Source organism: Cyclopterus lumpus, chromosome 3 (genome assembly GCF_009769545.1).
Source record: "Cyclopterus lumpus isolate fCycLum1 chromosome 3, fCycLum1.pri, whole genome shotgun sequence".
NCBI lineage: Eukaryota > Metazoa > Chordata > Actinopteri > Perciformes > Cyclopteridae > Cyclopterus > Cyclopterus lumpus.
In genome coordinates this window covers 19,709,856-19,724,063 of record NC_046968.1, presented here as the reverse complement: position 1 = coordinate 19,724,063, position 14,208 = coordinate 19,709,856, and the positions used below count along the sequence as shown (strand labels likewise).

Genomic DNA, 14,208 nt, shown 5'->3' with positions numbered 1-14,208 from the left:
CTGCTATAATGCACTGCTGTCAGCTGCAAAGACATTCAAGGTCACTTGCTCATTGGAAAAAAATATATTCTCTGTCATCTTCACAATAGAGAGTGTCTCTTTACGGTTATGACTGCCTAATGTGCCAGGGGATTACTATGACGAAGGATAATATTAGGGTGAGATTAGAACAGGTAAATCACAGACTTAAAGTCTTACAGACTTACAGTAGAGTGTGGATCTTGGTAGACCGCTTAATAGCCTAAATGTTACAAGTCTTACAGTTGAATGCTTGTTAGAATCTACTCATATAGGCCAGTCCTCTGCAGACGTGTTGAAGATGCCTGACTAGTATTTGGGAGAATCCTTTGGGTTTTGAGGAAGAGGCAATGCAGGTGCAGAGTATACTTGCACCGTGGGCACACCATGATATAGGCAACTGCAAATGTGTTAGACTCCACTAAGAAGCTGTCCTGTCCAAGTTAGTTGTTATTCTTCTCGATGCTGAGATGACTGTGATTTCTTCCAACCACACGGCAAACCTGTCGCCGTTTTCCCCCCAACTGCTTCGCTCCAAGCAGCTGCCCCTAAGATGTCTGGCCAGACCATTAGGTCCCTCATAGGAAAACTGGAAAGGATGCTTTCTAGCCAGAAACGCGGAAGTGTCTAAATGCATTTTAATTACAATTATTCCACTGCTCTCTCCATAATTTTAACCAGGCAAGACAAAAAGCAAGATATTTGGACATTTGATTGCTATTTAATAGCTGCAAGGATTTTCTCCATTCGGCTTTTAGTTCTTTAAAAATGACATCATTTGGATGTCTATGGTTCCCCAGAACAAAATTAAATTGTGTGCTTCACTGGACCCTCGTGTGGTTCTGTCTGTTTGAGAAAGCACTGTACAGAGAGTGCAAAGAGAGCCACTCCGGTTGAGGAAGTTACTTTAAAAAATAGCTAACTATAATTCGAAAGGGGTCTAAATGATAAAACTGTAGTCATCAGTGAACCTGTGTGGCCTGGGTTTATAACTGCCTCTGTGTTCGTCATTCATTTCAATTTTCACTCCATTTGTTGGTTTTGGTTGGCCTATTTTAACAGTGTATTTTGAAGTTGCTTGTATGAATGATGACAGCAGGTTTTGTGTTTGTCCAAAAAACTGGCTAGTACATTATGTGAGGATGTGATACAATGGTGATACAATGGTGATACAATGGTCCTGTATTCTGCTTCATCACCCACTGAGCCCTCAGTTCATTCTTCATTGAACAGACGGGCACTACTCTGCCTGTCTTTAGCCAGACCTGCACTCCAGAACTGTGAAGTCTTTTCTGATCTCTTCGTCTGTCAAATGTGGCGATTTTGAGGTTTAATGTTAAGAGTTACAGGAAGGATGACAGTATTTCCTTAAGTATCTAGAGTAAACGTTTCAAATTGTAATATGTTGTGCAATATACAGTATGTTTCTGCCTGCTTATGGCAGTAGGATTATCATTGGCTTATGCAATTAGCTTTTTTATTCTTTACCATTCCCCCTAGATGGACGACCACAATGGGAAGTTGAGGCAAAAATATTACACGAGAAAACTCAAGGAGTAAGTTGTCAGTTATTAACAAATAAACATGTCTGTCGTACATTTTTTGTGCTAGTATTTGAATTGTTGGGTATGCAAATTGAATTGTATTTTGATGGCAATAAGTGTGTATTAATAATGTTCAATGTATTTTTGTAGTCGTGCATCATGGTGGAGGTCCCTCCCTACCACAGTAAGTCTGTGGGCTCAGCTGTGCAGGTGCAGTTTTATGTCTGCAATGGCAAGCGGAAAAGGAGCCAATCCCAACGCTTCACTTACCTTTCAGGTGAGATGAGAGGTTGTCATGACTTTTAGAAATTATCGTTGACCATCAATAACAGGCTTTTTGTGACGGCTGGATTGGTGGGGCGAGGGTCAGATTTACAACTGCTCCATTAAAAAAAGTCTAGGGTACAAAACAGGCAAGGCCTGCACAATGTTGCTAATATTTTATATATATATTTTTTTTTATTGCTGTTTTTAGGTGCTAGTATTATTATATTAAGTATTTGAGATTCTAAGTAATTTTTCTGCAACTTATTTCACAGACATTTACACAAAGAGATCCTCTCAAGCTTTACTTTGCATTCCTTTGAGTGTACTGCTTCCTGCTGTTGTTCATCTCCCGCGGTCATGACATGTGTTTGACTGACAGCAGAGGCAGTTGTAGCGTGTTCTTCATGTTGCACACTTCTCCTCAGGCGTTTCACTAACCCTGTTTCTCTCATGCTCTCGCCAAAGGAAGCATTGCTCTTCCACAAACAATAACATTAACACCTGCAAATTGTTTATTTTTGTGAAGCCTACAAAAACTACCACGCCAACCTTTTCTTTCTCTCATTTACTGTACATGGGCTATTAGGATGCTAATATATTGCTATCCAAGAAACTTTTACTATACATCAACCTTGTGTTGTGGTTTGATATACATTTTTTAGTAAGGAAACTCGGCATGATATTTTGGAAGTTTTCTTCCAAAATGTTTTTCATTAAAATCACATTCTTGCTATTTGATATTGTTTTGTTATTTTTCTTATGAAGTCAAACTGAAAACACCGTTGGCAGAATATAATGAAATCTCAGCATTTTGTGCAACATATCCAAACCACAACTTGTGTATGTTTATGTGTGTGTACGCACAACGGCAGCCTTGCCCCTCCACCCACCGAGCCTTTCTCTTTTGCAAGCACGCCCACTCGGCACTGACAGTTCCTGTTTTCAGCATTGACAGATTAGGGCAGCCAATCAGAGCAGAGTAGAGTAACCCGGCTGTCAGTCAAGCTGACACCACTAGTGTCACCACGGACACCGCCTGCTTTATTGTGGCAAACGGAGAAACAAAAAGGTTCATCGTGGGCTGCAGAGGCCCTGGCCCCATTTAAGGATGCATTCTGAGAAAATTAGCTTTTTCAAACATAAGGAGTTCTTTGTTGAACCTCACATATTGTAGTTATGATCAATTTTGTTACTAAATGAATGTTGAAAATGAAAACATCCACACTTCAATTATGTTCTACGTTTTATTATTCATTATGATTCCATTTTCTTACCCTTGATATCCCTCTGGCTCCATTTTTAGCCAGAACTGACTTGACTTAAACACTGTTTGGCCTTTTCGTGCCCTCTTCCCTCTCATGATGGCGTGAGTAGAGGGCATGAGCATTGAACTTGTTTGCTGTCCGTCTGATCAAGGCTGCAGGGCATTCAGCTCCTCTTCCCACATAACATTTCACATGATGGCACCCGGACGGACAACATATGCTCCCCCTCTAATTCAGAGCTGGATAAAAATAAAACCCACTGTCACAAGGCACCAGATTGGGAAATAGGTTACCGATTGGCAGAGCAGGGCTGTGAGCTTTCACAGTAAAAGGGAATGGCCCCATTTACCATCACAATGTCACTTGCTTTTTTGTTGTTGTTTTTTTCATTTGAAAGGAGACCCATTTCATACATTTCAGATACTATTTTCTCATGACCTCGTTTTACTGAAACATATTTAAACTTCAAAGCTACAGATTCAGGGAATTACTGGGGGTTGAGAATGAGGAAAAACTTAGCTGGTTGAAGTCACCGGACTTCTGTACCTGAAGCAAAAATAGCAATGACACTGTAAGTTTCTTTTTTTTCTCTTCAGTATTTTATTGATAAACGTAACTGACTTCCTCTCTATTTGTAAACCTCTCCCCTTTTAGTCATGGTGAAACAGGAGCACAGAGAAGAGCTGGACCTAGGAGCAGTACCCCCTATGTCCATGCCCCTGGCACATGCTGCCAGTCTGGTGCGCACCCAGCTGCCTTCTCCTGAGCAGTGCCACCCATCGGAAAACCTTCTGTCCAGCTCCCCTCATGGCCTGGCCACCGGCTCCGGACCTGGCCTGCTACCCCTGCAGACCCCCTGCTCCTCCCTGGGCTCCCCGTCTTTCCAGCACCTGCCTCACCTCCAGGGTCGCAGCTTGCACCACCCTCCTGCAGACTGCCACATGACGTTCCACCCGAGCTCTGACCCTGATCCTCTTCCTGCTCCTCCCCGGCCCTCCTACCAGTCTATGCAGCACAGCCACAGTCATAGTCATAGCATGCCCTTCAATGGCCAGTCCAGCCTTCCTCCTCAAGGCTACGAGAGGATGCCCTTTCAGCACAGCCCCAGTGCAGCGTCACACCCAATAAGCATGGGAATGGTGTACCCTTCCTCCCCTTGCTCCTCACCATCAGCTCCCTCCTCTTCAACCACCAACCATATTGGTGGGTCTCCCCAGAGCCAGCAACCCCTGCTTGCCCCCTCATCCCCACACCTGCACACACTCGGAGGCTATCACTGCTCCCCAAATCCCACCCGGGTGCCCTCTCCTGGTGGCCACCCCCTTGTAGGACAGCACTCTTCCCAACTGCATAGAGCTATGGGCTACCACCCAGTAAGTCAAAGGTCTGCCTCGTGTCCCACACCGTCCAGCGCCCCTGCTCCAAGGATGATCCCCTCTCCCCACTCGGGGCCTTCCTCCCCTCAGCTCCACTCGCTGCCCTACCACTCTCCCACCTCATCCTCCCCCACCTCTGGAAGCAGTCCTCTGGGTCTCATGCAACAGCAGCATTCAGGACAGCCCTCTCCTCAGGCTACAAGCCCGGTCATGGCCAGCCTGTCCCCGGTGGCAGCAGGGCCTCTGGGTCACCCTCTAAGCCCTCAGGGGCCGTTCCCCTCGGACGAAGAGGGGCTGACCATCAAGCAGGAGCCTGAAGAGAGGGAGCCCACCTTCCGCTCCATCGGCCTGCAGGACATCACGCTGGATGATGGTAAGATATTTATTTACAATATTAATCTCTGTGACATTGAGAGCAATGCCGTCAACCTGCCGTTTTACTGCGATTTGTCAGTTTGGGAAAAGAGACAAAGAATAGCACAGTATGTCTGACAAGTCAGAAAAGGCAAGGCCAAATACTTCATCAGATTTGGTTACAAACACCCTCAAACAATTCAAATGAGAAGTTGGCCCTTTGAAAAAGGTATGGAGTGAATCTTTTACTTTGTTTTGCTTTGTCTATGTAATTACACATTTCTTTTGTTTTTGCTCTGACACTCATTCTCCACTTTTTTGTCACTACAGTCTTGCTGCTCTCATTATTACATTTTACTTCCTCGTCCTGTCCTTTTGCACAATATATATATACACATCACACCCATCTGTGAAAAATCAAATTTTCAGTCTAAAACAATGGACCACTAAGGGAATCAATGTACCCTACAAAATGTCACAAGCAAGATACATTTGTGTCTCATGATGTAAAACAATACCAGTAAGTGGATGAAACCTTGATGCCTGATTATGGTGATAGCCAGGTTTATTACTGAGGGGTCCTGTGACTTAGTATTGGGTAACATAGACACAAGAGGACTGATAACTGTAGTATCATATTAAAAGGCATAATGGTAAAACTGCTAAGCATCTGTATCTTTGGCAGCAGTTTTTGGAGGTTAATTACACTTTGCATTTGTTGGCTTCTTGGAACTGGGGAGGGGAGAGGATTGCATCATTTTGTGCTACTTGCAAAGACTGTAGCTGAAACACAGAAACTACAGTTGTGTGCCTCTGCATCCTGTGTGCGCTTCTGTGTATGTGAGCGTGTGTGTACACGCATTAACAACTCTAATTAGCATGCTAAGCAGAACTCGTTGACTTAACAATTGGCCGTGAAGTCAGCACATGTTTTCAGCAGCTTTTGTCTCCCTCACATGAACTCTACATTATTTTCTTAAAATATGTGTGCCCAAGCTATTACCAATCATCTACCTCCTTATCGGCTGTTCAGGGCCTTGCTTGGGTTTGTTAACCCCAGTGCCATAATCAAATGAGGGTCCTAAAGATTTAGGGTTAATAAATAGCCTGGCGAGGCTGTCAGGGAGGTGTGATATTGTGTGCTAGCAAGGGTCAGCCTAATTAACACAGGGCCATTGTCAATAAGTCATGTGTGAAAGGCCGACAACCAGGGAGGTTTATCAGTGCATAATACTTATGCATACACACGCTAACACACATTTAAACATATGCCTGGGGAAAAGAAAAACTCTTTTCTGTCTTTCCTCATTATAGGCCCACATGTGCACTCAGAACATCTGATTACTCAGAAATGTTTTACCCAAAACTGAAACTCAGATTTAGTCGGCCTCTCCCCATCACACATGCACAGACAGACACACACACATGCTCTGAAAGTAGCTGGCTGTGCTCTCACCAAAAAAAGTGTGAGAAAAGTTTGTAAATGACACGGTTCAACTGGGAATGTAACCTCCCCCTTTGAGCCAGTGGCTAAAAATAGCTTTCTGTGCCAGCCAGCTCTGTAGGTCATGTTTTGAAGTAGCAACGCAAAGCTTACACCCCAGTTTTAGGAGGTCACACTCTCTTAAGTAGACCATATTCAGCCCAGTTTGACAGACAGACTAGGATAGGCATTAATGCATAATGAGAGAGTCATATAACATAAGTACACGCATAAATCACACAAATACAATACATAGCTATTATGTATAATTAACTTTTTAAGGCTAATCTTTGTGATTATCTCTGTTAACAATGTGTTTAGACCATGGGAAATCTGCTTTCTGCTCAACAATAAAGAGCAACTGCCCTTTAGAAGTTTGAGAATGATGTTGCATCTACCTTTCACCCTTCAGCTCATGATTTTCACTCACTCAATATTATTTGATTATTTCTACTGTTATCCACTATATGTTTTACTTTTTTTGTTTCGGAAAACGAGTTTTCTGACCTTTAGAAAGCTGAGATTGAATTATTATTTTTATCTTACAGTCTTGATACATGAAATTAACGACTGCAGTAGAATCACAGACAGCCAGAGGACGGACAGCGAAAACTGCTCTGGTTAGCAAGCAGATGGCCCTTGTGACGCACACCAGAGCATGCTTGAGATGTGTGTCTTTGTGTCTGTGCGTTAGCTAGGGTATTGTGTTTGTGTCTATCTGTTTGATGTTGTGGTGGTTTGTGTGTGTGTGTGTTTGTGTGTGTGTGTGTGTTTGTGTGTGCGCTCGCGCGCGCGCGCGCATGTGTGTGGGCAAAGCAGGAGACACAGGGGGTGAGAAGACAGACTGACAGACAGATGGACAGACAAGGTCAGAATCCAACCCCACTGCAGGGTGAAAAAAGTATAAACCATATATTTTGTTTTGTCCGTATAGATCAAATTAGGTAGTGTAGTTACCGTGTAATTTGCCCTTTTACAGATATATAAATTATATAGAATATATATTCAATATACAATAGTCTCTTTGAAATCACAGCAGATAGACAGCAATACTTTATTTGTATTAGATTTTGCAGTGAACAAAAGGAAAAGAAGATGTTAACAATGAAATTGAAAAAAAAAAGGGGAACTTTTCAACGAAGCAGCACAAGACATAACTGAATGTTGTTAAGATGTGCAGCTTTGTGTATTTCTACTGCTGCGATGTCTGAATCAGAAGAGTACAGTTGGGTGTGTCATCATTACACGTTAGTAAAGACAGGTTTTTCATGGCCACTGTTTTGCACATTCAGTGAAGAGACCATGGCGTGTCAGTACCTCAGTAAAATAATTACAGGCTATTTTCTCTTTGTTCTTTAGTACAGGACTTAAGAATCAACAGTTAGAGATGATTGATGGACCTATTATATATGACTATATATATAATATTCTTATAGTAATTAATATGAATCCCTTGCAAGATCATCAACCATGGAGCCAAAGCCCTGTAAAGTGTGTGTTTGGCCACAGGAGATGAACAATAGGCCCTCCTGTAACAATGATTACAGCCGCCATGGTGACAGAATATGAAGCCTCTGTCCTGCATTTCAGCAATTAATCAGCATGTGACGATCTCCATGTTTACGGATCATGGGATAGCATGTGTGTGTTTGTCTCTGTGTGTGTCTATGTGTGTGTGTGTGTGTGTGCATGTGTGTGTAAGCAGTTACTGGAATGTTGGTAGTGTGCGCAGTGTGTTCACATCAAAAGCTGGTCTTTTGTTGGCCCTGCTCAAATCCACAGCTGCCTCAAACTGTGAGCACGGCATGGAGGGTTAATAATAATCCGGGCCCTGCCGCCAGTACTCCTTATGAAAGACACAGACTCAGCAATGACACACATTAATACACACAGATACACACAAGGAGTGACAGCATTAAAGATGTCTTAGTTGCATTGCTGTTACTATCAACACTGCTTTAATTATCATTATTATTCTACCACATCTGCTGCTGCTATTATTAGTGGTAGTCGTAACTTTTTCATCGTGCGTACTACTCTCATTATATGAATCACGTCTGTCATATGAATATGAATTCAATGCGTTGTTCATTCTATACACATGTCCTCTGGCACTTCTGATCCCCCCTCTGGGGGGGGGGATCAGAAGGGGGCGGGGGGCGTATGTGTACAGATAGTGAAGCCCTCTGAAGCAAATTTATAATTTTATAAAAAATAAATTATATTATTAATATATTGTTAAACAGGTGCACAATATGACCATCGCTGTGATCTAAAAGTGTTAAAATGTTTTCCATTCATCTCGTCATAAGATACCAGACTGCAGCTCGTCAGCGTTGCCTGTCCCACTGAGAATCAACAGTCTTCTCAGTTGGAAGTCTCCTTCAGCTCTTGGGCAGCTGCTTTCTACCCACAATCTGACTGCACGCTTCCTGTATGTTGCAAAATGGCAGAGAGACGTAAATGAGGAAAACAAGTGAGTGCTGAGGAAGCCAACATCTAGCAATCCAAAAAAGACTTGGATATATTTCTCAGGAGTTGGCCGGCCAGACCGGGAAAAACGCCAGTAAATATTGGATTTACCTTTTGACAGGTGCTGAGAAATACGACTCCAAATGAAATTATACATGAAATTAAACTTGTAAATGACCTTTGGTTTTTCAACTACCTTTGTAAATGATCCTGGAATAGCCTGAAAAGTGTATTTGAACTGGCCCAATTGTTTTTGTACTGATAAGGTGTAACTGCCTTATTTATTGTCATTTAATAGCTGCCATCGCAAAGATATACAACCATCATTCAATGTGTGTGTGTGTGTGTGTGTGTGTGAGAGTGAAACAACCAGATATAAATCATATTGTTGTTGTTTATGCACACAGACATGTGTATATGGCACCATCTCATTCGGAGGCTTTATGCTGCCATTAACAGAGTAATAACACAGAGCTCGTGATTCGATGGCATGAAAAAACAACCGTGGAAGGAAAATATGTTTCCATCAAATGCTGCTGCTGCTCGTTAAAAACAATGGCAAACATTTGCTGGTCTTTTCCACTGAAACAAGTGGAAACGGACTTTCTGTGTCATCTTTCCATACAATTAAGGTCTTAGAGAGTGTAATGCAGAGGTCTTGGCAGAGGCTGGAGCCTGCTGCCTCTTTCTGTGGACAGAAGGAAGGGAAGCCTGGAAATCCCTCAGTGGGGATGAGAGCAACATATTGACTTTGAGTTCTTGATTCTGACTATATACTTACCAAATTATTATGAAGATTAACAGCGCCGTCTTCAATTTAGCCAAGATGTTGTTGGTTACATAGTTGGCTTCTCCTCCTGAGTTGATTTTGTGCACGTCAGCCAAACTATCGGTGTTTGACTGGAAAATATATAACTTCTCATGGCGCACAAGTCAGGACATGGCAGTGTAGTGAAGGATATTTCACTCTCCCTACTAAATGTACAGGGGCTGAAATGTGTGGATAAAAGTTTACTATTATAAACACAAATACTAATAATTATCTAATTTGAACTACTCAAATGTGAGGATGTGTTGCTTTTCTCTGTGATAGTGACTTATATCTTTGTAGTTTGGGCTGGAAAAAAATGCTTTTTGAAGACACCTTGGGCTTTAGGACATTTTAAAAGGTATTTATTTTAGTATTTTCTGACATTTTGTTGACCAAACAGTTATTTCAATTATGAAAATAATTGTTGGTTGCAGCTCTGCTGCTGTATACGTCCCTCATGCAACAGGAGTAGAGGGAACTTTAACCAAAATGAAAAAACAAATCTATTAACTTCGATGGGTTTGCGGATCCTGACCACAACCTATTAAATGGCTGGAAAAGCTTTCAAGTTCTGATGTTTTTCTCCCAGAGACTCATCAGCTTCGTGCCCTCTGCTGATAAGACCTACAGTATGTCCCATTATTAATCATTGTAATGAGCTTTGCTCCAGTGGTTTCCTTCCTGAAGCCCAGTCCTGTGCTCATCGGCTGAGTGGAGCCACGATTCTGTGTCCCGGATCAAAAGGCGCAAGTCTTTTGAATCACTTACCGTCGGATCAAGATGGGAAATCCAGCGATGATTCACAGGAATGAGTGACTTTGAGAAACTTTTTAAAGATCTATGTGCCTTCACCCACTCACTCCAAAAGTGAAATTAAAATCAAACAGATCACAGAGCAGCAGCGGAGTTAAACGAGTAAACCAGAGAGAGCTCCACTGAGTCGATTTCAAGTTCCACCAAATGACCGTTTCTTTCCACCGTGTGTGTGATCGCTTCTCGTTTTCGCCCGTACCTGGGGCTTTGTGAAGATGTGGACTGTGCATGTCATTACAGGGACCTGCAAATGGAAACTGTGTGCTTTGATATTCCCTCTTGCAGGCAAACCAAAGCCTTGCCTCTTTTTCTTCCCTTTGCATAAATGTTTTTCCATTGTGACATGTTGTCTTCATTTGCTGGACTCAAGGATCAGTCAATCTTTGAGTTGTTCGCTTAATATGCTCTGCCAGAGTAATGTTTTTTCAAATTTTTCAATGTGTCATAGAGGGTTATGATAATTACCCAGTTTCCATTTGACAGCAGACATGTTTATTGTACTGAATGCCCATCTGCTTATTTCACTTCTGTTCTGCATTATGGAAATCTTTTCAATATACCTTCTTTGACATGCACTTTAGAAATTGAGGCGCGAGATTACCCAATCACAGTAGTCTCCTGTGAGATGTTGAACTTTATTTAGGGAAGATTAAAGAATCTCCTGACGACAATTCATTCAGCATATGTAGATATGACCAGATGTTTATTTCTCGAGCAACGATTTCTTTTTTTTTCAACTGCAAAAACTGTGACCGTGAGGCAATGATGCTTAATTCAACAAATGACTGTAACTAGTCTAGTTTACAGAGATTTAAGCCTGTCCTTGTTGTCCTTGCATTTCCTCTGAAAACCTGAAGAAGCCTCATCCTGAAGATTATATGAACATTTAAGATTAAACATTTAAAGCACACTACAAGAAGCAGTGTTGACACATGACTGCAGGGGGAAAGAAGTACACACATGCAGCATTTAATGCTATTAGCACAGAAAGGAAGGATCCATCTGATGTGAGCCTACGTTAGAGTAGTAGTAGTAGTAGTAGTGAAGGTTGGCTGACTGCAGATGTATATTCTGATTAGGGAGCCCCCCTCTCAGTCATATGCAGAGGATCTTCCTCACGCTGTCATGACTAATACCAGTAAATCTGCTAAAACACTATCAGCATATGAAACTCTTCATAGGCCAGGCTCGACTCAAATTCTCTTTCACTTCTGCATTATTGATATGTGGACGTAGATTATTACTCACTGATATAGGACAATACACCGTTGTTTCATGTAAAATACTTATATATATTATATATTGCTTGTGTATTTTGTGTTTTATATTTTGTGTCTTTATTCCCACATTACACAACACTTATTTACACAACACTTATTTACACAACACTTATTTTTTTCTATTAGGTCTTCTCCTTTCCGTTGATTGTTTTGAGACTGAGATGGAAATTCAGTTCCTGAAATAAGATTCAATCTTTCTCCAAGCGGTTCCAAATCAAGTAGTCCAGATTTACATAGAGCGCAGCCGTAATATCAAGAGTGAAGCCCCACAAGAAATGTTTCTGACAGATTGTGTGGGGAAACCTCGCGGCACATTTTTTGAATGCGAAAACCGAGTGAATCAAACTGAGAGGAATTTAAATAACGACACACTTGATTTAGTCACGGGTTTTCAGATTGTTTTATGCCAACGGCACTCGTGTCTCCCGATTCATCAGACGATAGGTTCACGTTTGCCTATGCAACATTATCTAAACAGAACAGCGGAAAGTGAAATGTTTTCGGCAGACGCCCACTTGGTCTGTCGCACTTCGCACGATGTTGCTCATATTCCTGTGGTGTTCGAGCAGATTCACTCCCGTGTATCAACAGAGCTACACAGTTCACCACAGAACACTTCAGCTGTGCACGAGTCTAAGACCCGTAAACATCGCTCTTTGATTGACCCACTCGTTTTATTTATTAATGTTTAAATTAGAGCAAATGGTAGACTCATTTATGATATGTTATATATTTATTCTGTGTTAAAAGAAGTCAAATCTAGAGTATAAGAGTGAAATCTAAAGCATTTCCCAGTTACATTTCAATAAATCGGTGTGGCGCTTGGACAGAAGAAGCACAGTTACTGTGCCAGCTTTTTAATTTTATGTATGTATACAGCTGCTCTGAGGGTCCTTTGACAGCAGTAAGATGCTCTTTATTTCAAGCACAGTCGCACCACTTGTCTTTCGAAAGGTCGTGGCCTTTAAAGGAAATCTGTCGTCTTCCATCACGGTTTTATTTCAACGATGGAATACTCTGACCAAATCAATAAACTGGCCAACTTGTTGTATATTGTACCTCAGTGTTATATATACAAAGGTAAATGTTTGTTTTGATATTCACATTGTAGTCGTGTGTGTGTGTGTGTGTGTGTGTGTGTGTGTGAACATGGTTGACATGGGAAAGGAAGAGCCTCCCACGCTAACAGGATGATGTGAGTGATGGTGGCCAGACACAAAAGCAAGCAGTAAAAAAAACACAAATATAACAGAATGTAAATGTGAAAAACAGACTCAGAACGCACTGTAGTTTGAGGAGATTATGGAATTGTGAAACAGATATGAAGGTAACACCACAATATGAGGATCATTAATGAAACACTCTTGGCTGGGTTCATTTTATCCCCTGCCCCTAGTTTCTAGTTTATACATGTGGTTATCATGGCCTGAGCATGGTGCGCTTTTAAAGTACAGTTTTGTGGACTGAGGTCGGTGGAGGAGAGAAGAGCTGTCATGTACAGACATGTCGACGTAGAAGTCTCTGCTACACCTTCCCAAACCAGTTTGCCAAGCCTGTTTCTGACCCGTCAACAGCAAATTAAAGACAAGAAAAATCACACAAAGGAGTCGCAGGACAACAACTGAATCGTTTTGGTAAAGTGAGGGGAAAAAAGAACGTTCACTTCACATTTTCCATGGATAGCTTCTATCTGTCCTTGTGTCTTCCTCACCACTAAGTATTTGAAGTTGATTTACTGCACTTTTTACTAGCTCCCTGCTGTGTCTCTTGTGGTCCCAGTGTGAATACTGAATGGAGGCAGCAGATGTAAAACAATCACACGCGCTGGCTGAAAAACAGGCAGCAGTGCAGAGAAAGAGTTATCTGTTGTTGTTTTTAAATCAGGCTTTAACTGAGTCAGTGGAAGCCCAAGTGCCACCCCGGGCTCCACAGTGCCTTTTTAACAATTAATTGGTTTTACTCGGGGAAACGTACTGAACCACCTTTTAAGCTCTAATGAAATAACGGACAGCCCCGCTGGTTGGCCGGCCGTAGAGCACTGTGTTTATAGGAGGACTGTGGTAACTGGTAACATGTCTTGGACTCAGGCTAAGGTTAGACATGGCACATTTATCGAATGGAATAATTTCTCTCATTTGATATGTGAGGAGTGATTATATCTCATGTCAGAGCTGTGACTTTGTGACCTTTGGGTCCGCCAGTTTGTGTGAGTTGTTCCACTTTGAGCTCTGTTGAGGTTCAGTTTTTGTGAGGAACTCACTGTGGAACAACATCGCCCTCTGCTGGCCAGGAATATGTACTTCAACTGCACTTAATTTCTCGTGATGGGCAGATGAAGCCAGTGGCTTCAGGGCTTTCTGTCAATTTGTGCCGAACAGATGTGGAGCTTTGGGGCTTGAAACTCAACTTGCACAGCGACATCTGGTGTTTTTTATAAATCTAATAGCAGCACTTCAAGTCAACACCTCATTGATTTTATATAATGATTGGAGATTGGTATTCGTTAAAATTTTGCTTTTATTTCC

General features: G+C 41.9%; 1 protein-coding gene across 2 annotated transcripts in view; it reads left to right on the top strand.

Annotated features, from left to right (window-relative positions):
• The window catches only part of nfatc3a (nuclear factor of activated T cells 3a), a 53,738-nt gene that overhangs the window by 36,153 nt on the left and 3,377 nt on the right, over positions 1-14,208 (top strand). The window contains exons 7-9 of one of the 2 annotated variants that reach the window (XM_034557963.1): positions 1,519-1,574; positions 1,713-1,839; positions 3,749-4,843. In XM_034557963.1, the coding sequence (XP_034413854.1) occupies positions 1,519-1,574; positions 1,713-1,839; positions 3,749-4,843 (1,278 nt within the window). The remainder of the gene's footprint in view (positions 1-1,518; positions 1,575-1,712; positions 1,840-3,748; positions 4,844-14,208) is intronic. The other variant, XM_034557974.1, reaches the window with a different exon arrangement.